Source organism: Diachasma alloeum, unplaced genomic scaffold (genome assembly GCF_001412515.2).
Source record: "Diachasma alloeum isolate Michigan unplaced genomic scaffold, Dall2.0 Dall_scaffold_00211, whole genome shotgun sequence".
Taxonomy (NCBI): domain Eukaryota; kingdom Metazoa; phylum Arthropoda; class Insecta; order Hymenoptera; family Braconidae; genus Diachasma; species Diachasma alloeum.
In genome coordinates this window covers 602321-615046 of record NW_021680376.1, presented here as the reverse complement: position 1 = coordinate 615046, position 12726 = coordinate 602321, and the positions used below count along the sequence as shown (strand labels likewise).

General features: G+C 41.5%; 1 protein-coding gene across 1 annotated transcript in view; it reads right to left on the bottom strand.

The window, feature by feature from the left end:
* The window catches only part of LOC107036724 (acetylcholine receptor subunit alpha-like 1), a 74553-nt gene that overhangs the window by 6669 nt on the left and 55158 nt on the right, over nucleotides 1–12726 (bottom strand). Inside the window, exons 4-5 of the mRNA XM_015254858.2 lie at nucleotides 10654–10763; nucleotides 826–1006 (exon numbers count right to left, since the gene is read on the bottom strand). Of these exons, the coding sequence (XP_015110344.2) occupies nucleotides 826–1006; nucleotides 10654–10763 (291 nt within the window). The remainder of the gene's footprint in view (nucleotides 1–825; nucleotides 1007–10653; nucleotides 10764–12726) is intronic.

Here is a 12726-nt window from a genome sequence, read left to right as displayed (position 1 = left end):
TCTCTCTCTCTCTCTCTCTCTCTTTTTCGCTTCAGCCGCACACCCACGTGCCACGCGTCCTCTCATTCTATTCTCAGAACGACGAGATGAGCAAAAAGGACAAGAGAGGAGAAAAAGGCTGAAAGAAAACTAGAGGAAAGAATTGATACATCTCTCATCGTGAGTGCGATTGTTCGTTTTGGGTTAACAATGGAAAAGAGCTGACGTTTGGAAATACCGAGATGATGTACTCCACTGATGATCCTTGAGAAAACAATTTTTACCGGCAGTTTATTTGGTAAAACCTATGTGATGCACTCGGCGAATGAAATTTTCAATGTGAGGTTATGTCAACAGTTGATGCTTGCTCAACTTTTTCAATCTCAAACGTTGGAGTATTGATGGATCACTTGTTCATCGGTTCTTCTCCATCTCGAGTAAACATTTGGGAATTGGGCATAGCTGACCCCTCATGATACTCGTTTTTAGTTATTGACTGGTCAATTTTTTTTATTCGATGTTTCGTAGTGTTTGCTCGTACTTAACTTATCACTTTTTATCTCTCAGTGTCATCCCCAACTTATTGAGTTATTCATACGAATTAACTTATTTCTACAAGTGGTCATTTCACAATTCACGACGAGGAGTAGCCGGTGTTGAATCCCACAAGACGTGAACGTAAAATTGAACTTGTGGAAATTATTTATGTAACTTGATTGCCCGCAGATGCCACTTGCCCATCAAACACCATCAATCGGCCATCAAACGATTCCGTTAAATTTTGAAGAGATACCATAACATGGGGTGCTAACCAGACAAAACAATGTTTAAACGATTTATACGTACCGTATAACCGTCGTACGTCCACGAGCCGAACTTCATGAAGCACGTTTGCTCGTCGAATGGAAAATACTCGACATTGATCTCGCAGAAGGACTTGTATATTGCCGGCGGTTTCCATTTCACTTTGCCAGAGTGATGCAGAATCGCCTTGGTCATTATCGTCACCTCGTAATTGCCGTCGGCACTGGAAATTAACAAAGGAAGAGAGTTATTTTGATGAACTAATTGGGTTTGATCTTGGGGCATTGCAACTATTATGGATGGTCAGGGGAATCGATTTGCGGGAGTGTACGGACAATCTTCAATGACCTCATAACGTATTGTCGGCCACCTCTTGATCATCTATTTGTCGAGATGTTGGTGCATCAATAGATGTTGGTGAATACAAATTTGGGAATTTGAGGGGTGATTTGGAGGGCTTGGGAGGGGGGGCCTTGGGTCCAGGGACACATCTAAAATAATAATGCCTTATTTTTGGATGTCAAAGCGTGAAAGCCTCAACTTGAAAGCATAATCATCAAAATAAAGTACTTGCTTATTACTTCGTTACATACAAAATGTAAAATATAGTTGTTTTCATTTCATTTAAATTTGAGAAAGACGAAATATCCTTCCAAATTATCCAATAAGACATAATCATTGCTCTCCAGACAGAATGCTCGTCTAATTTCCCACGATCTGAACTTCGCTGATGATAAATATGAAGATTAGCATCAACATAAATATGCTACGAAAACTGATTCGTCGGAAGGCAGATTGTTGTTCTTCCCTCGTAAAATGATATTCATCCCCAAATAGGTGATTCGTCTCGATGCACCCCAAAATCCGCGCAACGACATTGACTTCATGAACAGCATTGAAAAAACTTCGGCTTCAACACCGGCAGCTACAGATTCACTTTTTTTTACCCTCAACAGATAAAAATTCCGAGGGTGGCTCAGTGGGTGCGGTGTGTCTCGTTTCAGGAAAAAAAATTCTGCCGGATGTGGAAATAGGAAGGGAAGAGAAAGTATAAGGCTCTCCTCCATTTTTATCGCTCGTGCGAGAACGAGCATAAGGCGCGCGATATATCATCGTGATGGCGGAGAACTGGAGGGGGTGGGTCACGTGGTGAATAACGCCGGGCAGAGGGGGGGGGGCGAAGGCTGTTGGATCGGCCGAAAGTTGGAAAATTTAGCAGCGTCGTTCCTAGTGGGAGACGCGGCGGGTTCCATGCTCCCTTAAAGCCGGGAGATTTAGTCTGCCACGGCTCTCCTGACCCTGGGGTGGGGTCGGCTGTGTCGTGTGGGGGATCGATATAGTACGTGGATGTGGTATCTCCGTTTTCTGGGAATCGGGAGGCAGGACTTGGGGGTCAAATTTCACGGGGGGGTCAGTGTGTTTGAGGGTGAGTGGGAAAGACGGGTCGGGAGCAGGTGGAGACGATGGGAGAGGAGAATAGGTCGATTGCGCAGGGAATGATCACTGCTAGACATTTTTTGCTTCCGCATGGAAACATTGTCATTGTCAAAATTTACGGTTTGGATTTTTTGTGTCATGTCCACTTACAATGATTCAAAAATTCCGATTATGACATTTCCATATTTTTGAATTTTGGAATTTTTTTTTTCAAACGGTGGTGCCATCATAACTTGAGAAAATGTCCTGAATTCATTGAATTATTCTCCAAATGTGATGTTCCAAACTCATTCCATAATATAGGTAGCACCATTCTTCCATTCAATTTACAAAAGATCTACAGAATCCAGCGAAAATTTTCCAACTCAGTTTATTCTGTTCTTTATGATTACATAGTGGTAAAAAGTCAATTGGTACTCTCAATATTTTTTATCCTATCTACAACCGAGCGATGCAAAAAATAGAGGGTCATTCCCTTTAAAACCCCCCAATTTTATGGCAATCGAAATTTCATCGTGATCAGGAAAATACTCGTGAATTTTTGTCTCCGAAAATTGTACGAGAACTGGAAAATTTTCCATATGCAGAATTCAAACGAGTTTGATACACTCCCCCCTGTTTCCTCCCTATCGCCATAAATACAGACAACCCTCATATGTGTAAAAAAATCATAATGGAGGAATGGCTGTCGACTCAGAGAAGTCTGCACTCACCGATATACACGAAAAAAAGACGGGCTATAAAGATGAAATGGAGAACCAACACACATACACTAAAAATTGAAACATTTTCGCTGTGTCGAGACTATTAAACTCACGAGTGTAGTGGGAAATGTCGGAGATAAAGCGAGACAGCAAATGTATACATCAAGTGTTGGGTATATGTTCCAGTGAAATCGATGTAACAGCATTGCCATGCGGAAACGTTGGCGCGGTGCCGTTGACAGGACGATACGAGGCAAGAAAACGTGGGATGCAACCCTCCCAGCCAGTCCTTGGGTGGAGGGAGGAGGAAGAGCCCTCGAGTGTACTATTGTCTTTCATTTACTGCTCAGGAAAAAGAATAACCAAGTTCAGGTTGAGCTGAATAAAAATACCGGGAAGGCGTGGAATATTTTACGAATAAAGTGATGAATGTGAGGAAATTAAGTCTGTTTTTTTTTACGGGAGAAAGTTAATCTGATGTTTACAGTCCTATACGTTTGATAATTTTTTTTTGAAATGCGATGGTAGAAATTATTCAGACTCAGAAACCGCAATTTTTTTAGTTGAATACATAATTTGACGCAAATTGACATTTTATAAATTATTTATGAAAAAGTTGGTAACGTCCAAAAATTTTTGATTTTCTCCTCATTTTGAGAATAAAAATAAATGTTTTTTCAATTTTTGGGACAGCATTATTTTTTTATATGAAAACATTTGACAAATATATGCTAATGTTAAATTGATAATAGTGCCCAAGCCGTCGACCAGAGACTGGGGGGAGCGAGCGAAGCGAGCGGGGGGCGTGGCCTCCCCGCAGTCGGCGAGCGAAGCGAGCAGGGGGTAAACCCCCCTAGTTTTAAATACCGAAAAAAACTCAATATTGCTGAATAAAAAGAAATAATTTCTGGAAATTCCGGAAGACTGCTTGAAGAAAAAAAATTAAATGTTATTGGAGGTCGTCGGTTGTGAAAAAATATCAGCATCGTTGATCTTTGAACTGTTGGCATTGCCGGGAGTATGAAAACCGTCAGTGCAGAATGCGGCGAGCCTCCGCAATTCCGGAGTTCTCCCCTCCCCCTATTTCAAGTATAGTAACGCACATAAACATCGCGCAGACACATAACCCGAGTTTCGCATACATGGGATCGAGGGAGGCTGCATGTTTTCGTAATTCCACCGGTGGATGCCGTTAGGAAACACCGTACAGAATAACCTAACATACATGTTGGAATATAGAATGGACTTAGAGAGGAGTAACTGCACGATAACCTGACTTAGGGCTGGACGAAGAGTATGAATTTTCACTGAGATGTACACCAGAATCGACATGGAGCGCACGGTATCGCGATCTCCCGGACATATCCATTCAAACCGATGATATGAATAGGCGGAAGTAGAGATGACAAACATAGTCGGTATAAATCACAACTACATGGACATACAGCCACTCGTGTCCGCGAGCCCAATGTACGTGCCATCCTTTTTCCCCCCCATGAATTGCGAAATTTCAAACTCTCTTTGTAACTGAAAAAAAAAACTTTTCCACGCAAAGAGAGACCATTTATGCATCCCGGTGCCTCTATTCGTTCTATGTTTTTAATATTTCTCTCCCTTCACGGTCGTTTTCCTTTCATAAGACTGCAAGATTTTTCTAGCCGGAAGATGAAAAGCCTCGAGAGTACAACGAAAAAAATGTTTTTGACGTGTAAATTTTTTTTTCACCCCCCTTTTTTTACTCATTATGTTTCGAATTTTTTTTCCACCGTGCATTCATGAGCTTGTTTGATAAACTCGAGAATTATAGCGATTACTATTCTCAACTAGACGTAAAAATTAAGTGCTTTGTTGTGGGGAAAATTGCAGCGTTGAAAATATATATATATTTTTTTAAACCAAAGTTAAAATTGCTGCTGAGCCTCCGCAGAGGCATCTAACCAGCTCGTTAAACTGTGTATTCAAAGGGGAAGATTTTACATCAGCGATAGTGGGACTCCCAGTGTCTTCAGACAGTACAGAAACTAGAATACTTGGTCGGAAATGGGAAATGTTGATGATATAAATCACAATGAACGTGTGCATGCGCGCTTATGGGAGAGGAAAGGCAGCAGCGCCTCTGTCGGTGGCGTCCCTGAACTACGACCGTAAAGAACTGGTATATTTCCACCTGATTTAGATGTTTCTAAACAGACATTTAGTGACAATTTGGCGGATACACTCGCAGGAATCCAATGAATCAGGTCATATAGAGGTCTTAAAAAGATCATGGTCAATCGCAACGGAAGTTCCACCTAAATGACATGATCTACCAGAATTCCCTTCCGAAGTGACCCAGACCAAATGCACATTCAATGTTTTTAACTCTCCAGAAAAATAAATGTCGAACTGGAGAAAGCTTTCTGAAGTCATTCCCTGATACAGGAGGTTTTCTCCACCATGCACGTACAGCAAACGGGATTCCGAGGGGGTCGTCAGGAATCCCGTTATACCCCCGGTCGTATACCTAGATGGTTGCATGAAACGAGCCATCCAGGAGTTTGGAAAACGTGTATATACGATGGCCCATACTATGGCCATCCATCTTTAAGGCGCGCCATCGCTTTATTACTGGCGACGCCCGCGTGCTAGAAGTTGGTCGACGGCAGCCCCCAGCCTCTCAGCAGTTGCACAGCAGCCAAAAGTGATAGAGACAGGGAGGAAAAAAGAGACGGGGATGCCGGTGTAAGAGTCAAGGGGACAGACCCGGGGTTGCACACCCAGGGAGATAAAGGATTTGTAACAATGGCGTCTTGGGGATAGCGAGTGGTCGACTGGGGAGTAAGGACCATCTCATGAAAGGAAAGGACGCGGATCGATTCGCCCGGCGATGTCTCTCTCATGAGATTCAACTCTGTTACACTGAATCTATTTCCAGGAATGATGTCAACTCGGGAAATGGCCAGTCAATGCCTTTGACCAATGGCCTATTACCCGAGTCTATGGACAGGATGAGATGAATTTTGAGGGTTAGATAGGTTCAGTCAAGAACATTGCTTTTCGGTGATGCATGACTCGTACGTTGAATCATTTGGGAGAATGGAATTGTCTGATGGCGATCGAGATTGCAGATTGTGATAGGTGGAATTGGTAATCATTCCCGGTGAATTGTGGTTATAATTCAGGGACTTTCTGATTTGATTTGATGATATCTTGGATGGCCGCTGGCGATGAGCTAAGGACGATTATTCGAGATATCTTTTCTGCGCAATTCTGAGTGCTTGTGGCTTTTGGTTAGGAACTATGGACGCAAGTTATGAGGGAAGTGACCGTGTGGTTTGCAACTTCAGCCGGCAGTTAACGTCATCGATGACGAACACAGATGTTCAGCAGCAGCTGATGATTTGAATAGGTTGAAGACTGGGAGCGATGTTATTAGGAAGAAATGATCAAAAGGAACTTTCCTTTCTACCCTGACATATGATCTTTAAGAATATTACATTGAAGCAAGACCTCTTTTTATTTGATTTGTTGATGTCTTTGACGGCCTCCGAGGAATAACTGTAGACGATTATTCGAGATGCCTTTGCTGCGTCATTCTGTTGTTCGGAGTGCTGGTGGCTTTGGGTTAGAAACTATGAACACAAGTTCTAGGGGAAGTTAGCCATGTGGTTTGCAACTTCAAGCAGCAGGTAACATCATCAATGACGAATACAGATGTTCAGCAGCAGCTGATAATTTAGAGAGATTGAAGACTGGGATCGATGTTATTAGAAAGAAATGACCAAAAGGAACTTCATCCGACATCTCCCTATTCATTGCCTCCCTTCTACTCTGACATATGATCTTTAAGAGTATTACATTGAAGCAAGAAGACACAAAACGAAATGAACATGATGGTTGAATGAAAGACCCAAAGCTTTGTCGACGATTGCTGAATCAGCAGGTTTCCCAGAAGAAAGAACCGGGATACAGTTGCAAAAAAACGCCAGAACGAGACTAGAACAATCAGACGGAGGAGAAAAAAATAAACAGACGAGGGGTCACGTAGACAGGATGGTGAGCAGTAGAGAACAGAGGGTGCTCCGAACGTGAAAGATTAAGGAAAAGGGTAAGAGTTGAGGGGATCTGGCATGACAAAAAGAGGAATACGTGTGAAACGAAAGGCTGGAGGGTGTAAGAAAAGTCAACCCGAGGGGTGAAGCAAAAAAGTCAGGGTTGATGAGGGGACAAGGAGGAATTGAAGAAAAAAGATGTTGAGTGAGTGGTAGAAACCTCTACGTTTTCAAGAAACAAGATGTGCATATTGGAGGGATGGGGATGGAGGAGAGAAGTGGTGAGTGTGAGTGGTGCATGAAACTGGGATGTGCAGCCAGAATATTCTAGGTCACATAACCTCTGCGAATTTCTAACCTCTCTGCTCCGGATCTCATTCAACATCATCACTGATGCGATTGGTGTCAATCAATTGGGAAGTCATCATGGTGAAGTTTGATGGGGAGCTATGTAAACACGTTGGTTAATTACGAATGAACTAGGGAAAAGTGGAGTGGAAGGGACCATTCAATATCTCGAGAACGGCAGAGTGAAATCCCGCATTTTTTTTTTTCATTTTCAAGATATTTTCTCAAGCTTGGAAATGAACCAAATGAAGCAAGTTGCATCATTTGGTCAGAAAATATTGACGATTTGAGCCATTCCATCCTACCCCAAATACACGTAAGGGATTGTTTTCTGTTCAATTATGATAGCCACGAATTAACAATTCTGCCGTTTGTATAACCAATAATGATCTTCAATGCCCAGTAATTATGAGAATGAAAATCGAAAACGATTATAAATTCGGCCCTCACGTACATGAACATCCGCACAGCTCTCAAAATGCTTATCGTATTCCAGCAGAGAGGACAAACAATTTCCCTCGAAACAACGTGGTTGCCACTCGTATACCAAAGGGACGTCAAGCCCAGTGACCTCTCCCCCTCTCACTTCGGAGAACCCTCTCGCTCTCTCCCCCAAGGCTAGGGTACCTTACTCCCATACTAGCAAAATGTAAAGTTAAAATATGCGGAGAACGTTGGTACGTGCGAGGGAATCTCGTTACTCCATTATCACCGGATTACCACACCTGCAGCTCACGTACCAGATCGTGGACCGATCCACTGTCAGTATCCCATACATATACAACCACTTTCATCGCATTCTCATGGCTCGAAACTATTAGATTTGAGTATCCAATCACGGATTACAGATTGAATCCCGCCGATTAAAAATATTTCCCGAACAGCTGATAATTAGTTGTAATTATTGCGGGGCCTCGGGAGTACAAAAAAAATATTTAAATGCTGGGATTTCATTGTGGGATGCAAAAATCTGAAAGATGGCTCGAAAAATTTGTTCCTTTTCGAGGAACTGGAGGACGCGAGTTGAAGGTGAATTGAAGAGGATAAATGGTTCAAAGATATTATCAAAAACACGAGGTGGACAGCTGTGCGCGCCACCATCTTGGCGAGGCTTCTTCCCGCCGTCGCAAGGAGCTTCAAAATGGTCGCGCCTCCACCTCGAGTTTTCGAACATGCCTTAAAATTATTTATCTTCATCAGATCAATCTCAATTCACTCCATCCAAATTCTATAAATGGAACAAATTTTTTGCAAAGTTTTCCCCGCATTTCAGGATCTTTTTTACTCTCGGGGCCTCTCAATGTATTCCCAATAATGGATTTTGTTCTATTTATATATTAATCGAATGAAATAAATAATCAAATGAAATAAATAATAAATACACAATGAACATTTACAAATATTTCCCTGAATATAATGCCGCGAGGATATTTTGTATCCGAATGAAACCCAATCATCCATGAACACTAAAAAAAAAACACTCTATAATCCCCATTGAGCATAGAATTTGATTCCAGTGGTACATAAGTGATGGTGGCTCATGCATGGGGGAGTTCGGTGGAAATGAAACGGGTGTGGACCACTAAAAACAGGAAAGGTGGGGAGTGTCGGGTTGCTATCGTTTTTCAACGCCACTGGAGCGCTGTGGAAACCGACACACATATCGCTTTGTGCAATATACTATTGCGAAATATATATGGGACCACGCGGGGGGTGGGGGCGGAGGGGGAAGAGTAAAAGTGTGCGCGGCCTACGAGTGCTCTTGCAGTATGCTCAATAACACTGCAGAATGCTATATGCGCACGCGTAAGAACTGTTTGCATCATTAAGATGGGAGAACAATTATTTTTCCGTTATGCCGGCAAAAGAAAAACTCTTTGTTGACAATTATTTTGATCATGCATTAATTATTTGACATTATGAGTTTGATTTATTGCTTCTGAATGGAAACATTGTAGTCGTTCAAATTTCAGTTCCGGATTTTTTGCGCTGTATCAACCTATTATATGGGATTTTTTATTTTTATTTAATTGATCGCGAATAAATCGATGGAATTAAAATTTCATTCATATTCGATGTTTTGGAATTTTTGAATTAAAAAAAATCGGTTGGCCCACCATAACTATACTATATTAATATACAAGCAATTTCCCACTTGTTATTGTTAATTATTATTAAAGATCTGCGAAAAAAATTGACCAAGTTTAAATGTTCCATTAGGAATTAATTCCAGCTAAGATGAAATAAAAAATGAAAAATATAAAAATAAAATCCCACGCATGTCAGTGGCCCATTCCATCCTGACATCTTCAATAAATTAAGAATTCACCCCAATTACCAGCGCTCATAAATCGCTCACATGCCCTCACCCGCGAGCTATTCATGCCCCCCCCCTCTAAATAAAAAAATTCCACCTCCTCATCACCAGCAGGAAATCATAAAGGAAATTCCACACATTTCGAAATATGATAAAACCGTGCGGGCTCGACATCCATATCATTACCGGCTTCCCGCAGTAAAATTCCGTGCGTACCGTGTAAAATTCAAAACTGAAAAAAATAAGAAAAATGAGCAACACATTCGCCAGTGGAAAACGTCGGGGCGAATGATGCGCCGAGCCCCCTCCCCCAACCCGCAAGTATTCAACTGCCGCTGTCATTACGATTTCCGCGCTCTCATCGTTGAAACGATTTTCACCATATCACCCCATCTCTGGGGGTGCGCGATCTCGCCGCGACTGTTTCTATCCACGTTTTTGCGTGTGTTCTCTCTACCCTCTTCCATCTTCTTAGCGCCATTGTCCGTTTTTTCCGTCTGCATTCACTTTTCCACGTGCACGTAAGGAAAAAACCGGGGCGGGTAGTGAGGAGTGAATAAAAGAATGAAGAGAGAAATAACGGAATCAAGGAGGTTCCGAGGATTCTCACACCGCCCTACTCTCCTCGAGTAGCTCCAAGCCATCGTATTTTTCTCCTCTCAGTTTTACATAATGTATAAGTACGGAGAGTGCAGGGAGTATATTCTGTGGGTGGGTAATGAGGGCCACCCAGAGGGGTAGTGGATTGTAACCAGACGAGGCGGGAGGATGGAGTTTGACGGTGAATGGGAGAGAATAAGGAAATGGGCAGATACTTTGATGGTGAAAAAAGACTGGGGGAATGTTGCACATTTCAGGTGAAATTTGCCCGAGTGGATTGGATTTTGAGGGGAGTAGGGCGAGGCGAGCGGTCGGGTTAAGGAACTTATTAAAGGATATGAGAATTTTCCTCCCGGATAATTGAATTGGCGACATTTTGGCTAATTGTTTTTTTCACGAGAATGTGAGGGTAAAATTATAAAATTGCACTCACTTGTTGTAAAGAACAATATCGGGCAGCCAAATGTGTTCAGATGGCACGTGAATAGTGTCCACCCCGCCGTACTCCTCTGGATTCCACTTGAGCTTGTAGTCATCCCACTCCTGAAACAAAGGATCAATGGAGATGAACGAAATTGGGGCTGACGCGCGCAGAAATCGCAATGAGAAACAATTAATCAACATCCCTTCTGGGGAGGGCTTAGGCTATCAGGGGGGATCCACTGGGTTTTATTATTCTCCCTTTGGTGGTTCATTTGTGGCCTCTAATCGCGTGCCTTGCCACCAACATTCCAGCCTCAATCCCGGAACCTTTTGGAGCGTTCGTTTATTTCACTTAGTCATTGACATGATTTTCGCTTTTGCGAAACACTTTTCGGCTTTTTTATGGGACTTTTGGGGATAGCCAAGTAGCTTTTACTGTTTGGTGCAGACTATTTTCAATTATTGAATTTGCCAATTAAATTTTTTATAAATAAATAATTCAGTAGCGAAGTGGCAAAACGGTTCAAATTGACTCATTTTTCAGTTGAGTTTTTGAAGAATATCTCTGAATCTAAAGGAGATGATGGAATTTTTGTAATGACCTCTTTTGTAGAGAAAATTGAGTGCTACAAAACAGGTCTTCACAAAAATTTTGCTATCTCCCTTAGATTCCGAGATATTCAGTAAAAACTGGCCAATAATCAAAATCGACTTAAATACTGAATTGAAATTATGAAAACTTTTGGAAATCTTATTTTGAGAGGCATGAAATCTGAATTGTATTTAAAAATCATAATGAGGGGAATCAGCACGGGTGATGGGAGAGATTCGTTCGAGAGCACAAAATACTGCTCCGATTTCCTATTGTGAAAGGTTGCAACAACCCGTCCGATGCAGCGATGCATGCTGACAAACCGAAGAGCCCTAGTGAATGCACGCGGTGCCTGGTCTTGAATACCCGTCAGCTTTGGAAAGCCAGTGATTCTGTTTTTCAGGGTCATAAGGTCCGCAGTCATGGATAATATATTTTTCATCAAGATTTTTGGTCGCAAAATTCCCTCCCAAATTCTGCTTCACGAGCACTTTTTTAACGTCATGAAGATTATCAGTGCAAAAATGATTTTCTCTAAAAAAATTTGAATGATGTGTTTGGAAAAGCGAGTGAGGTATTCTAAGGTGAAACAAAAAAATCCTCGAGTAAGCGATTTGATCGTCCAGAATGCAAATTTTGAGACACAAACCTCTTAAAAAAAGGACAAAACTGTCTCCCTCTCAAACACTAGTTTTTAATTTTAAAATTTAAGTTTTAAATTTTGAAGTTTCAGAAAACACTGAAATTTCAGGAAATTATTTCATTGAAAAATCAAATATTCCATTGATTTTCTGTTCAAAGGATCTGGAAATCAATGAAATACTTGATCTCTCAGTTCAATTATTCTGTGAAAATTCAGAAAAATCAGGAAAATTCAGGGAAAAATTTAAAATTCACGTCATTTTGTTTCTGAATATACATGTTCCACTGAAAATTCAATTTTTAATTTTTTTCCCCTAAATCTGATTCAATGTCACTCTCATGAGATTCACAATAAAATCTATGAAATTTCAAAAAATGTCCCGCAGTGTACGGAGCTCTCACCCTAGAAGAAACGCATCTAATAATTTTTTCCAAAACCACACACATCTCGCATCCAATACAAACACTCCTCCATTTTCTCTATTTCCCCGCTGCATTCCTCTCGGTTTAGTTCCACTTTCAGCGCGGTAGACTCACTGAGTAATGGTGCCTCTCCACCATGAAAATCCAGAGAATGAAAAGTCCTCGAGAATCGCGCAATTGCACGGATTTTTTTCTCCATACTTCCGCCTTTCTCCATTATAGTACATTTTTTTTCCCCTCCTGTTTTGTTTCAAAACTGCAAGGATTTTCATGAAATTCCGTCCAAAGGTTGAACCTTGCGCCAGATCGCACGCGATTAAACAGAATTTGCAATTCAATTCTTTTTTTCCGCTGTGTTCTGTTTTTCAGCTTGAAAAGAGGAATAAATTACATGTTTCATTATTATTCGCTGGCTGACATGGGCAT